At 36.3% G+C, this 27,690-nt stretch overlaps 1 protein-coding gene, 1 long non-coding RNA gene and 1 other non-coding gene across 3 annotated transcripts; 1 reads left to right on the forward strand and 2 right to left on the reverse strand.

Annotated features, from left to right (window-relative positions):
- Positions 1–894: 894 nt before the first annotated feature.
- On the reverse strand, positions 895–967 carry TRNAF-GAA. The gene has a single exon. It is a non-coding gene; the product is annotated as a tRNA-Phe (tRNA).
- A 12,401-nt stretch (positions 968–13,368) lies between these two features.
- Positions 13,369–17,844, forward strand: LOC113313350 (telomere repeat-binding protein 5-like). The gene is made up of 9 exons (XM_026562113.1): positions 13,369–13,595; positions 14,266–14,428; positions 14,525–15,380; positions 15,483–15,737; positions 15,824–15,903; positions 16,292–16,536; positions 16,639–16,953; positions 17,056–17,119; positions 17,285–17,844. The coding sequence occupies exons 2-9, from the start codon at positions 14,348–14,350 to the stop codon at positions 17,453–17,455; spliced, it is 2,067 nt and encodes a 688-aa protein (XP_026417898.1). The 5' UTR covers positions 13,369–13,595; positions 14,266–14,347; the 3' UTR covers positions 17,456–17,844.
- Positions 17,845–17,973: 129 nt separating this feature from the next.
- On the reverse strand, positions 17,974–22,113 carry LOC113313351. Its single transcript, XR_003341801.1, has 3 exons — positions 21,817–22,113; positions 21,599–21,705; positions 17,974–18,327 (listed from the first exon to the last, which is right to left on the reverse strand). It is a non-coding gene; the product is annotated as an uncharacterized LOC113313351 (long non-coding RNA).
- Between the last annotated feature and the right edge of the window lie 5,577 nt (positions 22,114–27,690).

The raw sequence follows: 27,690 nt of genomic DNA on the forward strand, positions 1-27,690 counted from the left end.
GAACTCAAAGTTCGGTTGGGACATTTTTTACGACGAAACCGAACTTTCTTTTGCGGCGCAATTGAATTTTTTGCGACGTAACCCAACTCAAAGTTCGGTTGGGACATTTTTTGCGACGTAACCGAACTCGAAGTTCGGGTGGGATATTTTTTGCGACGAAACCGAACTTTTCTCTGGAAAAAGAAAAACCTCCATTAAAGTTGAGTTCGGTTAGTTCGACAAAGTTTTTCATATAATTCCTAACTGAACTTCTCTCTACAACTTCCACTTTCAACTCATTTTAGTGATTACTTCTCATTTTTTTCAACCAAAAACGATATATATATATATAGAGAGAGAGAGAGAGGTGGTGGTGGTTGTTGGTGGTGATGGTCGGTAGTGGTAGCGGCGGCGGTGGATGGAGGTGGTGGTTATTTATATATATGTGTGATTATTAGGTTAATTTTAAATTAAGTTAGATTAAGGATAGATTAGTCATTTCCACATTTTAGGACACCCCTTATAATTATAGGGAAAGTGGCCTAATAAGACCATGGTCCCAAAAAACCGTTCTTGTTATATGCTGTATTCGCCACTTCGTGAAGTAAAGAAACAGATAGATAAGCTAGAAACATTGGTGAAACAGTGTCAGATACGCTTGCAAAGAAAGCACAAACTGTTAGTAGATGAACTAATATTGCAACTTCTCCGTATTAGATCTATACTAATGATGTAACTTAAGCAGACAACAAATGTTTATGGGCTTTGTGGAAAAGAGCAGGTATCCACGTTTTGTCTCTCATCTGGAGTGTCTATGTTTAAAATGGTCTTGCCATGTTATGAACCTTGTAGGATGCAACTTGAAAGGAAAGAGGTGAGAAGTCAGAGGTTTTCCAAAAAAAAGAAAATAAAATATGCGGTGAGCGTGGATCGAACACGCGACCTTCAGATCTTCAGTCTGACGCTCTCCCAACTGAGCTATCCCCGCACGTGTTGAACTAGTTGTACTTTGTGCTTACAGCTGCAGACTGCTATTTGATGCATTCCTTTTATGTTTTGATTCGGAAGAGTATTTTTGTTAACAAATTTGAGTTCTTAGGCTGTTTAACATTCAACATGGTGTCATGTTACTTTGAATTACAGTCGAGGTCCAGGCCCCCCCGGTGGTTCAACATTTTTCGTAAAGGCGCCAAACGAAATGAGCAACCAATAATTTGGCGCTCTCTGGAGCGGTAAATGATGAGTCGCTTGACCTAGTCAACGTGGTCATAGCGCCAAACCGTTGGTCGCTCCAAAGTTACCCTTAAATTCAACAGAAGAATCAGATTCATTCACTTCCTTTCTCCATTTTTTTTTCTCCACAAAACCTGGGTATTGCATGTCCAATTCCTGGAAATTTTTTGAGGACAAATTCTTAAGGGGTAGGTGATTGTTGTGATTGTGGTTCTTTTGCAACAATTTTCATCTACGAGAGAGAGAACAAGGTATGTTGAACAAGTTTGAGTTAATCTTTTGTTTTTAGTTTTTGTTTATGTTTTGTGATTTTTTATTTGGAATGACAACCAAACATGTATTGCATATGATTGTTCAATGTATCAATTGGGAGTGTTGATTTAATTTTAGAATTAGCGGTGATTTTAGGGTTTGATTTGGACACAAAATAGATATGGAATTTGACAATGCAACTGTGTTAGGTTTCAGTATTGAGTGGATGATAGGAGGACAAGACGCTTTTATAATGAGTAGCGGACGAAACACCAATCGAATGATTTGAAAATTCATTTATATCACTTTTAGCTAAACTCTATGAAGTTGAGTCTCCTCGTCGGAACTTCATATCCCGACCAGAATACAAGTTATCAATAACAATGTGAATAATATCGTATGAGTGTAAACGGAGTTTTGCTTAAAGAAGGACAAACAAACATTTAATGCTAGACTAATGGTTTGGCTCTCAGGTGTGGCGCCTGATGATTAGTCGCTAAGGGCCGAACCATTAGTCTCTCACAAGCATGTTAGAGGGAGCGACGAACCATTAGATGCTAAAACAATTTTTGGAGCGTCAAATCATTGGTCCTCTTGTATTGATTTAACATTGTTGAATCATGGATTTGGTCACGCTTTTGTAACGGTTGAAATGCTGAATCTTGAACTTTGAATGTCCATAGGACTAAGCCTTGCAGACGATTGTTCCACATTAATCCAACATAATATATCTGGAGGAAAAGAACCATAATGCTCAAAATAAAACCACTGACTTTTGTAATTTTTAGCCAAATAACTAGTAACGCCACTGCTCATCTTTCTAATTAAGTGACGTACATAACCAATTAATCTTTCCTATGGCAACATGAAAATACAAGGGTACCCAATACATCACAATATTTTTGTTGCAACCTATAAGTCCTCTATCGAAAGTGATCGTCTACCGACAGAGCCGTATGTGATCGTCTATGGATACGAGATCGAGACAATACGACAACAAGATAATTTGTGTGATTGACTATGGATAAGATCAAGACAATACAACAACTAAGTATGTTACTTGATAATAGGTTCGGTAATAACCAAACTCTATAGGATCACGATCAAGTAATGTGGATTTAACGTATATGTGTATTTTACTTTATTATAATAAACAATTATAATGCGTAAATCAAAGTAAAAGATGTAGCAAGATTTTGTTAAAGAGGAAACCGCAAATGCAGAAAAATCCGGGACCTAGTCTAGTTTTGAATACTCTCAGAATTAAGCCTATATATAAAATCTAAACCAACTTTGTATAGTTCGGACCAAGTAGACCCCTAGCTACTTAGTTCCCTTATTATCCCTGTGCCTTGGACTTCTAGAGTCACGCACGTGAATAGCAAGTCATTTGGATCGTATTTCAAACAGCAAAGGAAGAATCTGTTAGGTAACCACTCTAATCAATCTTTGCTATAAGATATAGATGAGTCGTTGACAAAGGCTCTTATGTTTAATATAATTAACTCCTTTGTCTGGTTAGATCAATCTAACTTTAACTACCGAAATAGTCAAGTATAGATTCGCACTTAATCAAAATAAAACTCAAAGAGATATATTGAGAATGTCGATCTCACGCAACTAATCAATCGAATAAATCTGATTCTAGTTGGATCCCAGCAGATCAAGGTTTGTGCACACAATTCACAAGATACGAAACCAATAAGAAATCTTCTGCGTCTTCAAATATTCTGAATCTTCAATAACCTGCACAACACCACTTGAATCTTTTGTGATAAATCACGCACCGAACGGAGTATGTTACCAATGGATTATCACAAGATGTCTTTAGATCTAACAGTTCTAAAGATCCCGTCCATACTTCGATCTAGTTTGAGTAAATCTTATATCATAAGAGAAGATTCTAAAGAATAAACAAACTAGGTCCAATCAAAGTTTCAACAACCGTTAGTCAATCAAATCAATCGAATACTAATAACACTATGATTATCTAGTTTCCCACCAACGGTACTCATAGAGTTTGTGATGTTTATTATCTACCATATCTATAATCGGTATCACAAGTGTACTAATCAACCATATCTACCGGTTGTAAACTACTGAGCCAAAGTATATCTATAATCAGTAGTTTTGTGATGTTTATTATCTACCGATTGTGGTAGTAGCCGCAAATTCAAAAAAAATCAAAAACCAATAGAATTTTGAATTTCTCTATTTTCATAATTGGTAGTCTCGTGATGTTTATTATCTAGCGATTGTACAATCGGTATTTTTGTGATTTTCATTGTGTACATATTGTGGTAGTAGGCCCAAATTCAAAATTTTCAAAAACTAGTGGAATTTTGAATTTCTCTATTTTCACAATCGGTAATTTCGTGATGTTTATTATCTTCCGATTGCATAATCGGTAGTTTCCCGATGTTCATATCTACCGATTATAGTAGTAGCCCTAAATTCAAATTTTCTAAAAACTAGTGGAATTTTGAATTTCTCTATTTCCACAATTGGTAGTTTCGTGATAATAATTATTTACCGATTTTGGAATTTCTCAAAACTAATAAATTTCGAATTTCTTCTACTTTCCTAATCAGTAGTTTAGTGATGTTCATTATCTACCGATTGCGATAGTATCCCAAAATTCATTTTTTTCAAAACAAATGAAACTTCGAATTTCTGTACTTTTACAACCGGTAGTTTCGATGTTCACTATCTACCGATTGTGATAGTAGCTCTATTTTCTAATTTTTTCAAAACTAATGAAATTTTGAATTTCTCTACTTCTACAATCGGTGATATTCATTATCCACCGATTGTGATAGTAACTCCAAATTGAAATTTTTCAAAACAAATGAAAGTTCGAATTTATCTACTTTCACAATAAGTAGTTTGGCAAATTAGATATCTACCGATTAAGGTCGTTTTTTTTTTTGAGGAATGAAGAACACGATCATAATGGGTTGATAAAACTAATACTAAAACTACTTATTGTAAAAGGGTATATACGATATTACTAACATTAGGACATTCCAATAGCACCCCATAGCCACATCTATATGACCGGTATAAAAATGTCGCCTCTAATTTGTTTGGGATCGTCACTAAAAATGGCAGGAAACGAAGAGAAAAAGTGATTTTATGCTAGGATGAAGAACATTTGTACCCTCGTAGTGACACAAACGAAAAAGTGTTTTTATGTTAGGATGAAGAATACTTGTACCTTCATACTGACACAAACTTAACTTTGAATTTTTTTATGTTTCGATGAAGTAAAAATACTTAGCTAAATGGAAAATAGGTCATTTGTCAAAATATTTTTAAAACATGGTTCAAATGGACGAGTAAAAAATTAGTATGGGTGAAATGGACACCAAAAAAATAGCAAGGATGAAACTGGATTCATCCTGACTTAAACTTAAAAAATAGTAAGGATGAAACTGGTGCATCCTGATGTAAATTAAAAATAAAAAAAATATTTGAAAATGGGTAGGATGAAACTGTTTACATCCTGACTATTTTTTTACATTTTTGTCCATTTAAACAGTATCAAAATTTAAATGTTCTTTTCACCCAGGTATTGTTGATTTTGGTCTTTTTAACCAATTTTGTGTTAACTAAGAAAAATGATAATGCGGTGAAGGTGGATCGAAAACCTGACCTTCAGATCTTCAGTCTGACGCTCTCCCAACTGAGCTATCCCCTCAGGTATATGGAATTAACAACAAAGATGGATCTATACTAATTATTTTGGTCATGTAGTGTAGCAAATCAATGTTTTGGCACATACAAGACGGAGAGTGTCAAGGGAGTCAAGGGACCATTCTCATGTGATTTACCAACAAACATTTTTAAACAGAAAGATGATGACGATTACCATTAACATTATCATGATTAAAATAATGTTTGGATTAGACTAAACCAGATCAAATCAATAATAGTTGTAAATTATTCAAAAGATATCCTGTTTCCATCATCACAAGTAAAATACAACTTTATTAGCTAGCTTGCGTCACTTCTTCTCATTATTGGTGCACAAATTAGTGGGTTACACGTGGGGTTACAGCCTCAAACAGATAAATATCTGCTGGACTGAGTTAGTAGTGTTCTCATTGCGGGCCATTAAATGTGTGACGGCCCATTTAATAGCCTAACAAGGCCATCCGAGTACTTCTGTTTCCACGTACTAACAAGGCATATCAAGTCACTGGTACTTCAGTTGATGGTTGTTTGTTTTGGCAAGTAATGCATGAGGAACTCTACAAAACCGTTGGAGTACCAGAGGAGGAGCCATGCAAGACATCATAATTTAAATAAAAGTCAATCTAAAAAATCAGAAGTAAAAACGATCTGGTTATAGAGAGTAGATTTTTTTTTCACATTAATATAGAAAGCATTCCCGAACTGTGATCCTAAACAATTAGCTTCATGAAAAATAATTTTTGGAATACGTGTAAACACTATCTAAAAAACATAACATTAAAGTCAGATATCACTATGTAAACTGATTTTAAACATTAGTAGATGGAATCCATTTTTTTTTGATCGATAAAGAATTTGTTGCTGACAAGTTTCGAACTCAGATCACTGGTATCATCACCCAGTGATTTTATCATTGTACTACAGTGACACCGGCATGCCAAAATACTCATCCTGTATGAATATGCTTCTTCAAATATTAGTACTCAACTGCCTCCTTGCATGTCAAAGATGAGATTTATCAACACTCTCAATCTCTACCGTTCATTCGACGAATAACTAGATCGAACGGAGCAGAGAAGACGATCACGATCGAGATCTCGTAATGGATTACGGCTCACTCCTTTTTTGTGGGAGGGAAATGGATTAGAATTCAGATAAAGAAGAGAAGATAGTTTCTGTCGTAGAGCGGGTACATCAGCTGAATGGAAGTCCTCTAACCCGGTCCCACCATCACGTTTCTTTTGTTTTCTCATTAGCTTATCCAGATTCCACAGGATTGATTTCCTTTTTTGTTATTTGCCAGCTTATGTCACTATTCATCACGTGTACCGCCATTTTTTTTTTTATATATGCCCATTGTTTTTTGTGTGTTGGGACGTTTTTGATGGTGATACATGTCTATTGAGCCAATGGGAGGCTGCAAATTATAAATTTCCTATCAAAAACAGTTTTAGCAGTAGATAAAACAAGTTTGTTTCTGCGTCTAATCTGGTTGTTGAGCGCTTGAGAGAATAATGAATTTGTTTGGGCGTCTAATCTTGCATGGTTGGTGAGCTACATCTTGAGAATAAGTAAGTACGATTTGAAGCTCCATGTTTCATATGGCATTGAGTTTACAAAATTTTGGTCCTTATTTTTCTCTCACAAGACCAAATATCCCACCAATCCCACCATGTAGAGGGGACACTTGGGGCACGAGTAATTTATCCCGCCCTTCTTTTCTTGTTCATGTAGATAAAAATTCTGGTGTTGACGAATTTCTCGCTCAGGTCACCTCACCATATAGGGTACGTAAAGATATGAGTATTCTGCCTTGCTGCCCCTCAAGTTCTTTTTTGGATCAATAAATAATCTTCCAGGGTTGGAGCCAAGATTTCTATGTTGGGATACAAAAATTTGGTTTGGGTACAATTCTTTTTATACGTGCAAATGTGCAAAGAAGAAAATTCCGAAATGTAAGAAACCTGCTTTGGGGCATACTGAATTTTTTTGAGGCATACTCATTCACTATCCCATCTAGGGTGGGTTTATAAGGGGTGTCTAAAGGTAGTGCAATTACCTATATATCCTTAAACAATTTAAATTACTAGAGTACCCTTATCCTCAAAAATCTAAAATCAAAATAACCTTTAAACTTAAACATCTTGGACTCCAATTCAGTCAAGCAATTAACCAAGCAAAGGAAACACGAGTCGAAGTGAGCGATATGCGAGTGCGAAATCCAAATCTCACTTGCTCTCAGATGTGTTTTAGAATGTATTTGTAACAAACCCATCTTGTTTTTGATCGATTTTATTTTGTTTGATCGATAGAATATGATTTCAAAGATGAAATTAGGATTTTCAGAAGATCAATTCGGCTGATCTTGGAATATCAATTTTGAGCCGACCTAGTATATGGTTTAGAGAAACACTATGTTCGGCTAATGCGACTTTGCTAGATTTCGTTCGAATCACCCAAACCTAGCCTTGTTCTTCGTTTTAAATTTTCAGAAGATCAGTTCGGCTGATCCTGGAATATCAGTTTTGTGCCGAACCTGGTATATGATTTAGTGAAACACTATGTTCGGCTGATGCGACTTTTCTAGATTTTGTTTGAATCATCCGGACCTAAATTCGTCAGTTACAAAGTGAAGTTCGGCTGATAACTTGTCAGCCGAACCTAGGTATATTTCCCAAAAGCAGAGGTTCGGCTGACAAGTTATCAGCCGAACCGTTCATCTGGTTAGTAGATCTGGGTTTTAAAAATTCAATTTTTTGATAGATTCAACTTATAAAAGGGACATTAAACCTCGTATAGAAGTCTACCTCTGATTTGAATCACACAATTTTTTTTATCTCAAAACCCAAGTTTTTTCACTTCTTCTTCTTCCTCTCAAAAATCCCAACTCTCTCACATAAATTTGATTTCTCTACTAATTTACCACTAATAGTTTAATGTTTAATCAGTCCTTAAAATTCTGAATTAATCAAATGTATCATAATCATTAACACTAATTATATAAGGATAGTTATGCTATTATCAAAAAGGGTGGATAAAGGGTAATGTTGTTTTTTATTTAGTGACCCTATTTTGGCATTATATAATAGTATGCCTCAAAAAATTTAGTATGCTTCAAAACAGGTTTCAAATCTAAACAACCTAATATTTATTATTGGGCCTAGTTTAGACTTTGGAGCCAGCTTGATTTGCACGCCTCCTTGTATTGGGCTGGCTTCGGCCCGGTAACCTTGTTCTGGTGGTGGCGAGTTCTGAACTCAGGTCGGTGACATCCTACCATATTCCTCCTGCTTTCCAGCTGATGCCACCATAAATGTTTTTACTTGTGAGCTAGAAACATGCATCATGGTCGGTGAAGTCTTTGAGTAAACATGTCAACTAAGTAATGCATGAATAGCACGACACCCTTTCTGATTCGAGCAGCATGTACCCATTGGTTATCCAATACGTCTCTAAATCCTCAACACTTACGGCCAAAGATGTGTGATTTCGTAGTAGTGAGTAATCTTCTAGTATTACAACACGTGTCATTACACAAAAGTTAGGTAAAATAACCGATTACCTAATAAACCGGTGGTTGTTTAAAAAGTTTTACTGGAGAGCCCGTTGTTTTCTCCGCACTGGAATCGAATAAAGTGTTGGAAAGAAAACGGTTTTATTACGCAATGTAACGGAATAACCGTCACTGTCGTCGGTTTCATGGTTTAACGCCGTTGTTTCTTACCCCACAAATCCCGTTTTCTTTGCTACCGACCGACCCCCTCTTATCTAGCAATCTAAAACGCCGTTAAATCTCTTGGCTATTACATGTCTCTTCTTTATCTCATGGGATGGATGGATAATTATTATTTATCTCTTTTTTTTAATATAAATAAATAAATTCTTTTACCCTCAATTTGTATCTATAGAGTCCGTGTGATGTGACGTGATGCATAGCGATGATAAGGAGGATGGGCCTTTTAAGGTCAATGGTTTCCAATGATGGTCCTTTATGTTTGTGCCAAAATTGAAATATTTGTGCCAAGTTGGTCCGGTTTGAGTAGATAGACTACTTCCTCAATTCTTGACATTGAGCTCGGTAAGTAGAGAACTTACTCAAGCAAAACACAAATTCTTAAACAAAATGTCAAATAGGTGGAAAGCAAAGTCAATATCAAGCTGCTTCTAGAACTAGAATAAGAATGTAGTTAATGCACTAAATGGCTGAGAGGTCGAGTCAGGTGGACTACCCATAATATTATTTAGGAATGTTTACTTACACGTTGCGTGATCTATCTGATTTGTCTGAATCTGACGAGTTATATTTGAATCAATAAAATATTAGAGGTATAGATTTTTTTTTTTGTTATATATTTCTCCCATCTTAAAAAAGTATTCTTGTTTCATGTACAAATTACAAATGAAACAAACCTTTTCGAATTGGAGGGAGCGTATAGATACTCATAGCATATTTAGATAGCACATCAAAAATAGCTTTTCGATTTCTAGAAGTTAATTTGGCTGTCAAATTTCAAAATGGCTTTTAAAAGTCAAAAAATTAACCTTTTGTGAAGCAAAATAGTATTGTTTCCGACTTCGTTTTCTAGAGAAGCAGAAGCCAGAAACAGATTTGTACCCAAACGTGTTATCAGCGAGCTATGAGAAAAATGATACCTGACTTAAATTGTTGCTAGTCTGATATTTATGTTGCATCAGACATTTGGCTCGGCCCGTATCAGATGTCGAATCGTATTCAGCTCACGAGTTAGGTCCAAATAGCAGAAGTTTAATTAACTGAAAATTTTTCTACTATCAAAATACAAGTTACTAGTGTGACGGATGCTCTTGCCAAGAATTCTAGGCCAAACCTCTCGTATCTTGAGTGGTCTCTCCAGATGGTGTTTAGATGTACACTGAGAAGTAGTATTAACAAGAAGTCAAAGAAAGAAATCAGTTTGACGATATTATTTCAAAACATTTCTAGAAGCAGAAAAAGCAAGAAATCAATTTGATGAAATTATGTCAACTCGATTTCTAGAAGCAAAAAAATCGACTTTTTCAAAAACAAAATGTTTTTACTTATAATTTTTGAGATTGATTTCTGCTTCTGATATCCAAATACACTATTAACACTCATATTATTTGTGAGTAGAAATTAAACGCCAACGAAAAGCTGAAGTCACAAACATTGATTTTTTTTTCCTCCTTTTTTTTTTTTTTACTATTTTACAGTGGAGGATATTTACATTCCTCGGACCTCATCGAATACCAACTATTTTAGGTGAAGGTGAATGATCCTAGGATGGATTCATTTTGATGGTCATACCAAATTATGTCATGCATTACACATAAAAATTGCAACCAATAGAAAGTGGAGTTGGGTTGGTATGTGCAACATCATAATTTTCAAGTCTTATGTATGTATGCAGCAAACATTAAAAGCTGACGATGGTGCATATATAAATATATACAACTGAAAGTGGTTCGTAAGCTGCTTTTTCAAGAAAATGACCTATTCAAAATAATAAATAAAATAAAAACAAATTAAATTGTAATAAATATATATTTTTGTCTAGTTTTGGGATTGAATATGACAACCATACATACCTTCATTCTCTCCCAATCCTGCATCTTCTTCATTCTTACAATCACCAATAATTCATATTTATATGGACATTAAAGAGCTACATGACCTTATTTCTTGATCTACTATGGATGATCAGCATGTGCCCAAATTTATTATAAGAAAAATCTCTCTTTGGATGAAGTGCCTTGGATTGGATCGTATATTCTCCTCTATTATTCTTTTGCCTCTAAAATATTAAAATGGAGCTTGTAGGGGACCGCACCAGCTAATTTGCCCCCTAGATCTATGGGGTTGCTCTTGGCTCCCACTAGCTTGGATACCAGAGCATCAACGCTGATTATAAACTATGATCTTTCGGTTAATGGTTATATGCCGACAATGTATTTAAGATTTTGTCTTCATTTTATTACATTCCGGAAATATAAATTTTCATTGCAACACGGTAAGGATTAGAGTGATCACCTAAAGCTTTATCTGACTAAAAAAAAGATTTGGTGGTACAGGTGAGTCTAATTTGGTAGCTATTTTTAGGCACCTTCATGCAAAGAACCTAATCTGCATCAAACCCTTTTTAATTAAAAACGAAAGAAACCAAATATGAAAGACAAATTGTATGGTGCAACTTCGGGCAGGCACACTGCTGGGTGGAAATAACAAGAATTTGGAATTGCTGTCGATGCTGATGTATCTGCTCAAATAGAAATTGTGGTTGTAATTATCAAACCACTGTATCCAAATATAGTTTCTCCTTTTTGGTAAGAAATCTATTTTTTAATACTAATTTGGGATATACTTTTATTCCAAGATTGATATCCTCTCCTCATTGGCTCATTCATTACAAGAAAAATGTCACCCTTTTTGCCGTCATAAATTTCATGGCTAGAATTAAAATTAAAAAAATACAAACAATAATTTCAGATAAACAGTTTTAAAATATTAGTACTTCTTCTAGTGACTAAGTTGCTAATTTCATTTAATACTAATCTTTTAGTGACTAAGTTGCTAATTTCATTTAATACTAAGATTAGGTGGAGATTAGATTTAATAATTGATCACTTTTTTAATTAAGGTTTGTTTACACAGTTTTATGTTAGTAGATATTTGGGTTCACATATCCCAATTGTATAATTTTTCTCTTTATAAACCATTAAGTTTGATATTCAATTAGCATTCATCGAAGGTTAACCACCCGGAACATTTTGATATCCTCTGTAGCAATCCCAGGTTTTCTTATGATTCATGAAAGAATTATTCTCTTCTTAGCCATTCATAAGATGTTTGGATAGCACTTTAGAAGTTATTTTTAATTTTTTTTTAAATCAAAAAAGTCATATAATTAGTTTGAGAAAACAATTTCAAAATGATATCTAAAAAAACAATTTTCTTTTTCAAAGCAAATTGTTTTTGGTTCAGACTTCTGAGATTGACATCTTATTGGAATCCAAAAAAACTATTAGAAGATATCTTTATGTTGGCTAGTAATATTTTTGTATGTCAATTATGTATCTCCAATATGATAAAGCCCAAATTATTGAGTTTTCATACAAACGACACTTCAACAATTATTTTTGGATTCCTGAAGGCAAAAAAGTCAGAAATTATTTTGGGAACATAAATATTAGGATGATTCTAAAGCAAAAAAGTCATTTTCATGAAGCAAATTATTTTGCTTATGACTTATGAGATTGTCTTATTCTCCTGGTACCCAGACAAGCTACTAGTTATCTTTTTGTCAACTAGTAATATTTTTGTATGCCAATTATATATCTCAAGGAAGGTGTCATTGTAGTACAGTGGTAAAGTCATCAGTGATGATATCAGCGTCTTGAATTCGAGACTCGCCAACACCAAATTCTTTACCGATCAAAAGAAGTTTTTGGATGATTCCAAAAGTAAAAAAGTCATTTTTTGTGAAGCAAATAATTTTCTTCTGACTTATGAGATTGATTTTTTCCTGGTAACCAAACAAATTATAAGTTATCTCTCTGCCATCTAGTAATATTTTTGTAAACCAATTATGTATCCGACTACTCAAACAAGAGATATAATAAAACGATGCACGTTTGTTGAGCTTTCATACCCACAAATGTACGTTTGTTGAGCTTTCATACCCACAAATGTTTAAAGCTCTTTCATCGTATATGTTCTTGCTTTTTTTATTGAGAAAACAAGATATCCAGTGAAATATAAGAATGCAGTTATAGTAGAACCGTGGTGTTAAAAAATGGGTTATTCACCGTGGTGTTAAGAAGCAGAATTGAAAATCATTTATATAAAATTAGACCGTGCATTTCTTTTAGAGAGTTTTATGCAACAACTTTATTAGCTAACAAATGGCAAAAATGTAAATATATTTTATTTTTCTTTTACTCTTTTTAATTTTTGGAAATAATGTCCTAATCAAACAGTTAGCTGCTAGAATATCTATTTTCCAAAAATTTCCATTTTTTTTCTTCCTAATTATCATCAGAAACTAATAATCACAACACGTGTCGTGCATCTGTTAGATTCGTGTATGTTGTGGATCAACTTAAAAGAAAGAACCGGTCCAAGTAGTTTCTTTGACCTGTTGGTCCGGTAACCGGTAGTCAAAGGAATATAAAGAAAACCCAAAGGGTTTAAGCAACACCAGAAAAGAAAGAAAGAAAAATAATGGTTTTTCAGAGGGTTTTGGGAACCAGAACGATTCATTAGAAATCTGAAAATTCTCTAAAAAAATGTTTGTTTTCTTAGATTTTGAGAGAATTTGGGTTCTGAGAAATTTGTAAAAATTTGATTTTTTTTTTTTTTTTCTTTAAAGATCTGTCTTCTGATCATCAAGTTACAGGGTTTTGGTCTGTGAATTGTGGAAGAATTTGGTGTTTACACGGTGAGTAGATCGGAATTCTGTGTTAATTTTGTGGAAAAATTTCTGGGTTTTGGATTTTAAATGAAAATTTGGTATGTGGGGTGTTTGATTTTTGCCGAATTTGGAGTTTTTTTGGGTTAGATTTGATAAACCCTGGAAAGGGTTGAGTTTCTGTGATCTTGATCCATCTTTTGATGTAAGAATTTTTTTTTTTGTGATCGAAATGTGTTCTAAAAATCTGATCTTTTTTCTGATTGATCAGATCTGTTTTGTGTACTGAATTTTATTGTAATTGTCTGAATATTGATGTTTTTCTAAGGGTTTGTGTAATTTCTCAAAAGGGTTTTTGAAACTTGATCCATTCGTTGATGCATACGTCAGGGAGGGCATTGGCCCCTTTATGATCTCAAAAACCCCAAAAGCTTCAATCTCTTTGAGATCTGTAGGATCTTAACATTTTGAGATATGGATTGATAGTTTGAGGGCATATGCCCCTCCATTGAGACCCCACTTGGTGATCATTCTTGGTTATGAGATTCTCTTTAAGTACTTGAATCATTTTGCATTCTGAGATATGCTTTGATCGTTTGGGGCATATGCCCACCCTGAATTATACCTCGCTTTGATTCATTCCCTGATTCATTTCATATTTTTGTTTCCTGACATGATTTTAATTCTCATGATCTATTAGCTCAAGTGATTGCTGGAGAATGCTTTGGTGTTTGCTATTCATAGATAGTGAGAATTGATCTGGAGAATGTGTTTTTGAGATTATGGTGTTGCAGAAGAGGTTGGATTACGGATTCAATGGCTACCAGGTCCCAGTTATACCTCGTGCATCGAGATCAGCTAGGGTAAGTACTTCACACAATTTCCTTTGTCATTTTTCTTTTGCTTGTTGCATTGGCATGGGATGTTGAGGATTGTATCGTCTGTGTGGGTTTATGTAGGGGAGGAGCAGTGTATTCCGAAAGAAAGTGGATGACAATTCAATGTGTGCATTTGATTTGCTTGCTACGGTAGCTGGGAAGTTCTTACAAGAGAAGGAAAGCTCTTCTGACTCTACTAACGCGTCTGCTGTGAAGTGTGACGGTGTAATTTTAAAGGAAAATGTCAAACAAGAACAACAAGAGGATGAACTCAAAGTTGTTAAAGTGGAATCCCACGAGCAGGGTAGCTCAGATGAGACTACTGTAGTTGCTCAAATTGAGTCGCAGGCGTACAAATATAATGCGTTCCCAGTTGTTCATAATGAAGTTGGTGTTGGAGTGTCTTCAAATGTCGATATTGCTAATTACGGGGGGAGAGTTGTTTGTACAGAGACAGCTAATGTGAATAACATGAATGAACTTGTAAAAGTTGTGAAGATGGAGACTGATTCTCCTGGTTACGGAGAATCCTGTGAAAGTGATGTAGCTAATAGGATAGGGAGACAGCTAGAAGCAAAGTCTCTAGGTATTGGTAAACTAGTTAATGGAACTGCCCGAGACATGAGCATTACAGATGATCTGATGGAATTAGATGACAAACCTCCTGCATTGATTAGTTCTGACAGTAGCATTGAGGTGCCACCGTGCAGTGACAACCACATTCCTCGTGGTTCTTTTCTCGCTATGCGGGATGATGTAAAAGTAGTTAGTAGAGATGATGACGAAAATTCTTCTGGGTGCACGCAGCCCAGCTCCAAAGATACAAGGTACTTTAGGCAAGCACCGCGTATTGGAGATCGTAGGATAAGGAAGCTTTTGGCGTATAAATACTGGAAAGTAGCACCAAAGTTGAAAGATGCAGAGCGCTCTAGAGCTGGTAAGCTGCTTTTCTGATAGGTGTAAGTAATTATGTTTAGACGTGTTCTTGTGACATGGTGTTTAGCTGTTTATTAATCTATAATTAACTTCTTTTATGTAGATATGAAGTTCATTCTCCAAAACAGGAGAAATGGTTTCACCCGCCAAAGGTCTCAGAGGAACACTTCTTTCAAGAGGAGAAAGGTGTTTGGTCAAAGAACAGGATTGACATATGGAAGACGGATGAGTAATGAAATTATATCCAAGTCGCTGGAGAAAGTTGTCGATGGAGACACTGGCGGTGCAGGTGCAGCCAGCCGAGCATCATCTTCAGTTTCTGGTCAAAAAACATCCTCCCAGTCCAGGGATTCTCATGGTAGGAGATCCACACAAGTGGTGTTTCTGTTTTCCTTGAGTTGTTTTGACATCTGAGGTCTTATACATATTTCTTCATTTACCCAGTGAAGCTTTGTATCAAGTCCTTCAGGGTCCCAGAACTCTTTATCGAGATTCCTGAAACTGCAACTGTTGGTTCGTTGAAGGTACGTGAAACTTTGTTACTGTACTAAATTCTTACGTTTTGTTTGTATCAGCGATGCTCTGTTTTGTTGCACATGCCTGATTCATTGAGTTCACTGTGAAATTGATTGTACTGTTGGTTCTGTGCAAGGAAAGATGGTGTATGTTAACGTTTGTTTAGTGCTTAAAAGCTCCCTATGCTTTTGAATACCATATGTATCTTGATGTTTGGTAGTTAATGCACTTAGCGGAAAGAGATTAGCTTCTCTAGTGTCATAAAATTTTTCCAGTAGACAACAATTTTCCTTCGGCCAGGCATATAGCCTGTCTCCATGAGGCCCTGTTGATGCTTGTTGCTGATTCTTGAATTACAGATCGTTGTCTTATCTTCTTTGTATTGTTCTTTTGCAGAGGTCGGTAATGGAAGCTGTAAATGCTATATTAGGAGGAGGATTACATGTTGGTGTAGTTGTTAAGGGGAACAAGGTTCGGGATGATACCAAAACTCTATTACAGACAGGAATATCTCATGATGAGGAGCTGGATAATTTGGGTTTTACACTGGAGCCCGACCCTGCAATTGCTCAGCCATCTATGCACCCCGACCATCCTGCAAGATTGATGATGCCTGCTGAGTCGCCTCAGCCACTAACTAGGTAATGCAAGCACTTGTATTTTGCATTTGAAAGTTTTAAGTTTCATGAGTGAGGTGGATTCTCACCAGCTAGGTCCGATTTTTTTTTTCTAATTGTTTTCAGGTATCCGAGCACTCCTCCCTCTGATGCAGATATCTACGGTGCCTCACTGTATCGTCATATGACTGGTACTGGAAATTTCATGGACAGTGATCACGACTCAGTTCCGTCTCTTAGTGACACTTCAGCTGGCAGAATTACAGAAGATTCCAGAGCTCTGGTTGCCGTGCCACCCTTGAGTATGGATCCACTGGCAATGTTTCCATTGCACCGGAAATCTAGGAGGTCCGAACTTGCTCAGCGCCGTATCAGAAGACCTTTCTCTGTCAATGAAGTAGAAGCACTTGTGCTAGCAGTTGAGAAGCTTGGCACTGGAAGGTGTGTTTTTGGTTTTAACTGCCACCCCCACAGTGAATTGCTTACAACTTCATGAACATGCTTTTACTTCGGTATTAACTATTAACACTTCTTGTTCTTCAGGTGGCGTGATGTTAAGATACGTGCTTTTGATAATGCAAAACATCGAACATATGTTGACCTTAAGGTATTAGACTTTTCTGCTCCACTTTTGACGAGTTTCTTCTTAAACCCTGCATTTGCTCTTTTTATCTAGGTCCTAGGAGCTCATCTATCTCAATCACCATAACCAAATTCTTTTGAACTATACGATCTTGAGTTGAGCTAATCATGTGTTGTTGGATGTTTACAGGATAAATGGAAAACATTGGTTCATACAGCAAGAATATCTCCGCAGCAGAGGAGAGGAGAACCAGTTCCTCAGGATCTCCTGGATAGAGTTCTCGCTGCCCATGCTTACTGGACTCAGCAGCAAGCTAAGCAACAGGTCAGGCAACAGAATGAAACATGCCTTCTGCTCTGAACTGGACACCACCACACTTGTTCATCCACGGTTTGTCGTACAAAAGGGGGGGTTAGACAGAAAAGAGGGAGACAGTTGATTACAGTTCTGTAAAAACGTGCAAAAGAAAAAAACAAGAAAAACAAAAACGAAAAAGAGAAACCGAATAAAATTGTGTATTATTCCTGACACTGACCATGATTTTTAATGGGGTTTTTTCGTCTCCTCTCGTGAGAGAACGAGATTTGATGCATTTGTAAATGATGACAGAATAAGTCCATGCTAACAATGATTTGTTAGTATGACACTGAAAACTCGCATGTGTTCCTTCACATTTTCTTATTCGATTCTTTCCACAAGTTGCATAGAATAAGTGGAAAGAATAAGAATTCAATAATTTTTCCATTCAATTTGCCAGTGTAAGCTTTTTGATTGCCAGACCAAGATGGATTCTTCTGTCTGAAGAACATAATCCTGCATATTCTTTAGACTATTGTTTGTTGAAATGTGCAAGAAAAATTGATCAATTTTATATCTTGACCCGACCCATTCTGCATATTTATTCATTAGCTTCATATAATCAAGATAGAGTTGATTTATTTTTTAGTTGGCCATGAATTCATTCAACAAGACAACTCAATTAACAGCAACTCTGATTCATCTTCATTTCTTGCTGTATCTATTGATCAACATCTCTCTGTGCCCATTATTCTCTCATGCATGCCATGAAGAGGAAAAAAGGCTCTGCTAAATTTTAAGTCATCTTTAGATGACCCATCCAATCGGTTGTCTTCTTGGCAAGAAAGCGTGCAACATCGAAACTGCTGTGATTGGCATGGAATTAGATGTTCGCACGAGTCTCTTCATGTGATCTCAATCGATATGCGAAACACCTAGATGGAAGATTATAGAAAAAATGTCAGTAACATTGATAACCTCGATCCACCGCTAGATACTGCAGTGCGAGGTAAATTATCTCCTTCCCTTTCTAATATTACACATCTGGAGTATTTTGATTTCGCCTTCAATGACTTTCAAGAATCAAAACTCACATTTCAGTTTTCTGATCTAACTAAACTCACCCATCTTGATCTCTCCTTTGTGGTACCTCGACTTATCTTGTATTCTGTATAGCACGGACGGAGATGTTTTAGCTACTTCCTCGTGCTTAGAATCATCATCTACAAAATGGATGAGGGAGTTGGTAAATCTCCGGGTACTAAGGTTAAGTGGTATAAATCTACTTAAAGCCACATCTTCAAAAATGAATTTTACAGAACATATTTCCTATCTTTCTAATCTTAAGGATCTCGATACCTCTAGTTGCAATATACATGGTCCAGCTTTCCCAACTCAAAAGTTTCACAACCTTAGCGTCTATCCTCTCTAAAAATGAACCACAACAACAATTTCAAATCCTCGGCCCATTACAACTGACTAATTTAACTTCGCTTTCAATTCTTGAGTTATACGGATGCAATCTGCAAGGTTTCATTCCCTACCTTCCTCAACTTAGAGAGCTTAATGTGCCTGTTAATAGAAATCTTAGTCCTAATCTAACTAGGATGTTTGAACAAAGTTGGCCTAAACTGCAGAAACTTGAGATATCCCAAACTAATGCAACTGGATTAATTCTCAGTTTAATTTAAAATGCACCGTCATTAGTCACTCTTTCTGCCGAGCAATGTTCAATTCAAGGATCTTTACCTTCTTCAATCTCCAATCTAAAATACTTAAACTATCTCGATTTGTCTTCCAATAATATCCAAGGACCCATACCAAAATCAGTTTGCAGAATTTTACCTCTTCGACAACTTAATTTAAGTTCTAACAATTTAACAGGAAACTTACCAAGTTGCATCACAAAGCTCAGAAATCTTAGTGTCTTCAATCTCTATGGAAATTCAGTTACAGGAAAAGTTCCGTTGATCTCTTTGATTAATGAGATTAACCGTAGGGATAGACCAAAACCTAATTCCATCTAAATTCAAACTAGTGCATTTAGACTTGCGATCATGCAATATGAAGGATTTATCCCTACTTCCTTGTGTAATACCCATTTGGAGAGAATGGATTTGTCAGAAAATAATCTCACGGGAGCAATCCCTTTATGCATCGCAAATCTAAAATAACTCAAGGTCTTAGATTTGTCTAAAAACAGATTTCATGGTCTACTACCTCTTCTACCTCAAGGTGTTGAATATCTTCTTGATTTATCACAAAATAAACTACATGGTGAAATCTCAACAGAAATGGAAAAAGACTAATTATTCCTTCCACCTTTAGTCTAGCTTACAGTGAACTTTCAGGTTCAATTCCTTCTTCATTATGTTCGCAAGAACTAGGAATTTCATACAGTAAAACAGAATACATCAACCTCTCCAACAACAAACTATCTGGGATTATACCTTCTACTATAGGTGACTGCAGTTTCCTTATATATCTAAACCTCGGCGACAATAATCTCACTGGGGCTATGGCTACTAGTATAGGGTACTCTTGGAATACCTTTCATTATATTATGACAACAATCTCAATGGTATGTTTCCTCGAGTACCTTACAATTTTTGGCCACTGCCATTAAGAATTGACCATCTCCAAGATTTAACGTAGTATATGGACGCAGTCTCATAGATGCAAGCAATTTCCGTGAAATCGGCATGCACCCAAGCATCTGGGAATGTGTATTGAGTGAGTTTTATCTGGTTAGGCTGGTCAATGACAGTCTTCTATCTAAAGGTCAAACACGTCATTTACCTAACCTAGTAACTAGGTTTCCTAAGGAGACGAGTAGTCTGTATCTATCTTAGTGATTGGGTTAAACTCTTTTAGTCTCAGAAGACTGTCGTTGACCAGCCTGACCAGATAAAACTCACTCAATACACATTGGCCATGGTTGTACTTGTCCTAGTCCCAGATGCTTGGGTGCATGCCGATTTCACGGTAGCTGCTTGCATCTATGAGACAGTATGCGTCCATATACTACGTTCAATCTTGGAGATGGTGAATTCATTCCAGAATTTTAGTATTTGACAGTTCTCAACTTGGGTAATAACAACTTTGAAGGTATTATACCCACTGGTCTTAGTTCACTCGAGTACAATGGCTCCATTCCTGAAGATATAATCAATTTGCAACAGCTTCAGATACTAGACTTGGCGTTAAACAATTTTTTTCTTTTTGATCAGAAGCGTTAAACAATTTCTCAGGTCTAATTCCTATAAAACTAGGAAACTTGAAGAAACTAACAAGTAGACCTTCTAAAATCAGGGGTATCTATAGAGCACAATTTCAGTTGGTTATCAAAGGCACCACGGCCCAATTTGAGCAGATTTATATCTATAATTCAGGAATCGATCTATCTTGTAACAATCTTGATGGAAACATTCCAGAAGAGATAGGCTTACTAAAAGGACTTGGTATGCTTAATCTATCCCATAATATTTTCTCGAGCAATATCCCATCTAGTGTCGGAATATGTCTAGTTTACAGTGGATTTAAGTTCCAATAGGTTGTCTGGAAGTATCCCACAATCGTTGACATCAATTGACTCCCTTGGGGTTCTAGATTTATCCAAGAGGAAGCCACTTTGATAAGTTGAGTTTGGATGGTTCTGCTTTTGCTGGGAATGATTTACTGTGTGGATTTCCTGTGAAGAAAGGTTGCGATGGGGATCATTTCAATGATACTGGTGATACTAGCCCTTCACGTGAAGTTGATGAAGACGATCAAGAGGATGGAAAAGAAACATTTAAGTTGTATGCAATTGTAGCCATCGGGTTTGCTATTGGATTTTGGGTCTATTCTTATTTTTGCTTCCAAGGAAGCAGAAATGGTGGCTTTCGTACTGGAAAAATGTTGATTCTATTGCAGTTGGAATAGTAGAAAGATGTATTCATAAAAATCGATAGTAATAAAATGTTTTTGTTTTCTACATTGATGCGAAAGGTTAGTATAACTGTGGTGTAAATAAGGTTATTGACTAACAATAGCCTTAGCTAAACAGTTCAAACTAACATTGTTTTCACAGTTTTGAATATCATTACCTAAAGCAATACCTCTAGAAGTTCATTATAACCCAGAAAACTACAAAGGTTTTAACTACTAACCCTCATGCAAATAACATTGTTTTCACAGTATTGCAAATAAAAGATGAAGGTTTACCTCTTGAAGCTTTCTTTGAAGGATCAAGGAACTGGTCGCGGTATTACAGCAGCAGCAGCTTTCAGAGTGATAACGCTTTGCTTTAGTGGTAATCACCAATATAATCCCTGTCAAGCATTTTATCAAACAGTTAGGATTATGGCTTACTGAATCTGTCCAAACTTGATCAAGATGAAGATGGTTGACTATATAATCAATCATATACAATAGGTTTGTACCTGATCCAGCAGGAAACGACTGTAACCGGGATGACTTTCGTTCGGCTCTAGAGTTACATACAACAAATAGGTCGAGTAGAGCAAGGTGAGAGCATTTAACTGCGAATTTGCTGATAAGGAACTATTTATGCGCAAGCACCATGTACACAATGCTGCGAGATTACCAGCCCCATGGACGAGTGGATAACATCGTTCTTCAGAGTTCAGATTGAAAGTATATGGTGCAATTTCCAAGATCATGTTCCTCGGAAACATTGATCACCTACCCATATATTCTCTGTTGGATGTCGTGCTCAATTAACCACCAGGAAGCTTGTTGTTAACTGTCAAGTAGGAAAAATATTGGATCTTATTTGGTCAGGGCTGAAGTGGGCCTGGGTCGTCCTTATATCTTCCACTTTCCTCATGGTTCATATACACCAAGAATATCTCTCCACTTTCCTGAGCAATATGAGGTCCTGTGGCTCGTTCGGAAGAAAAGCTTTATCCGAAGCGATTGAGAAGTCAGTAATCCGGTGTTTGTAATTCTTCTCTGCATGGCTTTTCTAAGATGACGCATGCTTGTTTAATCTTGTAATTTGGTTCTTTTTGCGTACCTCTGTTCTTTTTATGCCTCCTCGACATCAAGTTATCAATATTCAACCCCATTTTTCAAATTAAAAATAAAAATAAAAATAGGAGGTCCTGAAATGGTAGCTGTAATAACTCAGTAAGAAGAGATTGAACCCACAATAACTCTGAAGTAGCCTCAGCCATGACTCTGTATTCAGACTTAGTACTAGAGTGAGAAATAAATTTCTAATTTCTAAAACACTAAGATATCAAATTAGGACCTAAGAATAAAGTCATTCCACTGATAGACCTTCTAGCAATAGGATCACCACCCCAATAAGCATCACAGAATTCGTGTAGAGAGGAAGAGCAGAAGCTCTCTTGAACATAAGACCATGAGATTTAGTACCATTTAGATATCTTAATATGCACTTGACTGCACTCCTATCATCCACAAAGGGATTGTGCATAGACTGACAAGCTTTGTTAACAGCAAAAGAGATGTCAGGCCTAGTATTGGTCAAATACTATAAAGCTCCAACAATGCTTCAATACAGTTGAGGATTATCAAAAGCAGTAGGAGAAGCAGCAACATGAGTGTTGGCAAGAGCAATAGGAGTGGAGACTGGCTTGGTTGACAAAAGTTGAGTCTTCTCAAGCAAATTAGTAACATATTGCTGCTGATTAAGATGAATATCTAAGACTGTATGTGTAGTTAGAATCCAAAGAAAGAAATGAAGATGACCCAAGTCTTTAATAGCAAACTCTTTCCCCAAAGTAGAAATAAGAGAATGAACACCAGAATCAGAGATCCCTGTAACCAAAATATCATCTACATAGACGGGCACATATAAAGAAGCAGTACAAGAAACCTTGTAAAACAAAAAAGTGTCAGTCTTGGAAGAGATAAATCCTAGAGAATTCTAAGAAACTGATTAAGCCTCTCAAACCAGGCCCTTAGAATTTTCTTGAGACCATATAGAGATTTCTTAAGAGCACAAACATGATTGGGAAATTGTTTGTTGATAAATCCAGGAGGCTACTACATATACACTTTCTCATTGAGAAAGCCATGAAGAAATGGATTTTTGACATCCAACTGTCTAATACACCAGCTTTTGAATAAAAAAATAGAGATCATGAGTCTAATGGTAGTTGGCTTTACCACTAGACTGAAGGTGTCTTGATAGTCAATTCCTTCCACTTGATTGTAACCCTTAGCCACTAGTCTAGCTTTGCATCTCTGAAAAGAGCCATCAACATTCTTTTTAACTCTAAAAACCCATTTGCAACCTACAACATTCATGGCTGGTCTAAAAGGAACATAATCTCAAGTTCCATTTTGTACTAGAGCATCTATTTCTTCACACATACCATTCCTCCAAACTATAATTCTATTAGCTTCTGCAAAAGTTGTAGGAGTATCCTTAGACTCAGCATATACAACAGTAAAAGATTTAGGCTTTGAAATACCATTTTTACTCCTAGTAATCATAGAATGAGAAATAATACAATATTGTGGCATAATAACCATAGGGTCAGCAGCCGTGTCAGATGCAACTGCAGGAATGGCATTTAATGAAGGTGGGTGGGCTAGGTGGAGGATTAGGAAATGGAGGTGGAAGAATAATAGGAGGTTGAAGAGGAACAAGTGGATGCAAATGCAAAGAGGATGGAGAGGAAATTAACAGATAAAGAAGTAAAAGATGGTGATGGAAACAGGAGCAACACAAAATAGTGATTTATAAGGAAACTCTGTTTCATCAAAAACTACATTTCTAGAAATAATGAGCTCATTAGTGGAAGGATTTAAACATCTGTATCCGTTATGCATGCTATTATAACCAAGAAAAAAACATTTAATAAATATATTTTCTATTTTTTGCTTATTATAAGGCCTAATACAAAGATAGCATCGCAACATGACTAGTCTTGACTGACAGCTAAAATTAATTACAGCCTGTAACAACTAGTAACTATCAGGTGAAAAGCATGACTAACTAACAACATACACTCTGCTTACATTTTGGCACACTGGCTTAACATTCATTATAAAATGGAAGTAGGGATAAATCTTTTTTTTCACATGGCATCTGGGTTGCACAGATGCGGACGCGAAGACGCGGACACGACACGACGAGGACGCGGACACTACAAAATTCTCAAAAAACTAGGACGCGGACACGTATATACATATTATATATATATATATATATATATATATATATATATATATATATTTGATGCTAAAGAAGAAATAGATTAAATATTTGAAACCAATACATTGTCTTGAATCAGTTGGGTTTCAATGATACTTGGAGGAGTATCAAACCAAACTTTTGTAACTCTAAACTTTCTGCTGAATTTTGCTAATTCAACAACAGGTTTATTGCAAACTATAGGAATATAACGACATAACCAATATGGGATAAACTTTAGATAATCTAGAGCATCAATTAGAATGCTTTCATTTTCCCACGCTATGACTAGATTTGCTGAGTTGATGTAGCTTTCAATTGGCTGAAGGTCATTTTCGAAAACGACATGAGTATGCTGCAATTCCTTACTCCAGTTAACAACATCAAAAAAGCCAAGCACTCTGCATGCTCTGAGTTGCTTACTCCTACATAACATTTTGCCCATCATCCTCTCCAAGTGCCTGCAAAATCACGCAAAACAAGAGAGACCCCTGTTAGTCCAGTGTTATTATCAAATGATGCATCACAGTTTATAACTAAATAAGGGGCTGGTTGTGGTTTCCACTTAGGTCTCAGGGGGAGCTATGATGGTTGTTAACACTGTTAGGCAGATGTTGGGAATTCAGTTTACTGGTATAAGTTGCAAAACTGATAGCTCTCTTAGCTACCGCCAAAGGTTCAGCTTTTTTGTTCTGAAAGTTTACTTCACAGCGCTCATTCCATATGGTCCATGAGACTGTCATTGCCAATGTCAACCAATCTGGAGAAGAAGTTGGTTGCGTGTTCTGATTCATCCATCCTTCAAAGATTGTAGCGACTGCATTCTGCCTTCCTTGTAGAATATAAGATCCACCCGACACTTGCATCCAGACAGCTCTAGAGAAAGAACAAGAAAATAAGACATGGTTGATGGTTTCTTCGTGCTTCCCATAGAAAGGACAATCATGATTTATGTGCCTGCAATTTCTTGAAAAACCTCTACTTCGTAGGTAGAATATCAGTTAAACATTTCCACTCGATTTAGCGAAGTTTACTTGTTGACCTGAGGCCGCACCAAAATATTCAATAATACTAAGAAGATTATTAACATTGTGGATGTCAGCATTGATAAATAAGAGGCAATCGTCTGCGAAAAATAGGTGGGAAATTGATGGTGCATTTGGAGCAAGTTGAATACATCTAATCTTATGATTTTGCTCTGCCTGTATAAGTTTCCGAGACAAAGCTTCCATAGTAATGATGAAGAGGTAAGGTGATTAAGGGTCACCTTGCCTAATACCCCTTGTTGGTTGATAAGCATTACAGGGTGAACCACTAAGAAGTATTGAGATTCTTGTAGTGCTGATGCATTGCATTATCAGATTACACCACTCTTGTCTAAACCCCATTTTCTGCATAACATCAGTGAGGAATGACCATCAAATCCTGTCAAACGCCTTGACATATCTAACTTCAAAGCTAGACATTTTATATGATCTTTTTTGTTGTTCATGGTGTGAACAATCTCCTGAGCAAGATGTATATTATCTGATATTTGTCTGCCTGGGACATAGGCTGCTTGTAATGGAGATATAATCTGACTCATAAGCTTCTTCATTCTAGTAGCAAGTATTTTTAAGATAATCTTATATGAGGTATTGCAGAGAGCAATTGACGGAGGTCTGAGGGAAACTGCTTGTTCTTCGACTTTGGGATGAGAGAAACATTGGTGGTGTTTAGACTCTTAAGAATAAAGCTAGTGCGGAAAAACTGTTTTACCATGTCCATGACTTCACTACCAACAATTTCCCAATGAGATTTGAAGAATCCTAGAGGGAAACCATCTCGGCCGGGTGCCTTCCACGATTTCATCTCCTTTAAGGATTTAAAAATTTCATCATTTTCTGGTATTCGGGTTAGTTCCATATTATCTGAATCTGTGATGACTTGAGGGATGCATTGGAGTATCTCTTCATTTCGTGCTGGTGATGATGAAGTATGTAGTTCACTGTAGTGTTTGACTAGAAGTTTTTCCAGATCTTCTCTTGTCGTGCACCATTGTCCACTGTCATCCTTTAAAGCCGTGATGTTGTTTCTCGACCTCCTTCTATTCGCATTTGCATGATGGTACTTAGTGTTCCTATCCATTTGAAGATAATAATCATCTCTAGCTTTCTTCCCTCAAAAATTACTTTGTACTTGATGCCAGTGTTCAATCTGGTTCTCAATGTTGAGGATTTACTGAGGAGTGTTTGAGTTCGGGGTTTCTTGTTGCACAACCTCCATTTGTTGATGCAGGAGATCTATATTACTCTGTATATTGCCAAAAATTTTCCTATTCCACTTTGACACATAACGCCTGGTGGTGATAAGATATGTTGACAGTTTATATGCATGGGAACCATTAACTGGTACTCGCTAGGCAGCTGCTAATTCATCTTTAAGAGAAGCTTCACTTTCATAGCATTGAAAGTACTTCCAATTCCTTTTGTTGTCGCCATTTACTGAAGAGGTTTCTAACATAATGGGACAATGATCTGAACCAAGTTGTGGAAGATGAAGGAGTTTTGAGTCAGCAAAATTGATGACCAAATCTCCATTAACTAGATCCATGTCAAGTCTTGATCTACGTATTCTCGTGCCATGAACATTGCTGGACCATGTAAATGATCTGCCAGTATAACCTAGGTCTTCCAAACCAGCATCATTAATGAGTTTGACGTAATTGGAGTCCCTTGACGAAGAAGTAATTGAAGTATTGATATTAGAAGTATGAATCATGTTTGAAGAATGACAGGTACGCGTCTCATTTTTGAAGACCAGATTCAAGTCTCCAAGCACAACCATGGCTGTTAAACACTTGAACTCAGATTATTTATATAAGTCCATTGCTTCTCTTTATTGCTAGGATATGAAGACCCATACATGCAAGTCAGCAGCCACTCAGGTTTAGAAGGGTCATCCTGCACCAAACAGTTAAAGATCCACGATTCTGCATTTACAACTTTAAAATGGAAACCATCTTTCCACAGGAGGATTAATCCTCCAGCAAGACCTACTGAAGGAATAAGTTTATTGTTAGGGTATTTAAATGGTTTAATGAGTTTTCTCATTTTAGTCTCACCTATCTTTGCCTATGAGATAA

The sequence above is a fragment of the Papaver somniferum genome, chromosome 9 (genome assembly GCF_003573695.1).
Source record: "Papaver somniferum cultivar HN1 chromosome 9, ASM357369v1, whole genome shotgun sequence".
Lineage (NCBI taxonomy): Eukaryota > Viridiplantae > Streptophyta > Magnoliopsida > Ranunculales > Papaveraceae > Papaver > Papaver somniferum.

Bases quoted from the DNA above. Each gene is read 5' to 3' on its own strand.
- LOC113313350 (XM_026562113.1), top strand. From the start codon at position 14,348: ATGGTGTTGCAGAAGAGGTTGGATTACGGATTCAATGGCTACCAGGTC. The intron at 15,904-16,291 runs GTACGTGAAACT...GTTCTTTTGCAG, and splicing joins CAACTGTTGGTTCGTTGAAG to AGGTCGGTAATGGAAGCTGT. The intron at 16,537-16,638 runs GTAATGCAAGCA...AATTGTTTTCAG, and splicing joins TCGCCTCAGCCACTAACTAG to GTATCCGAGCACTCCTCCCT.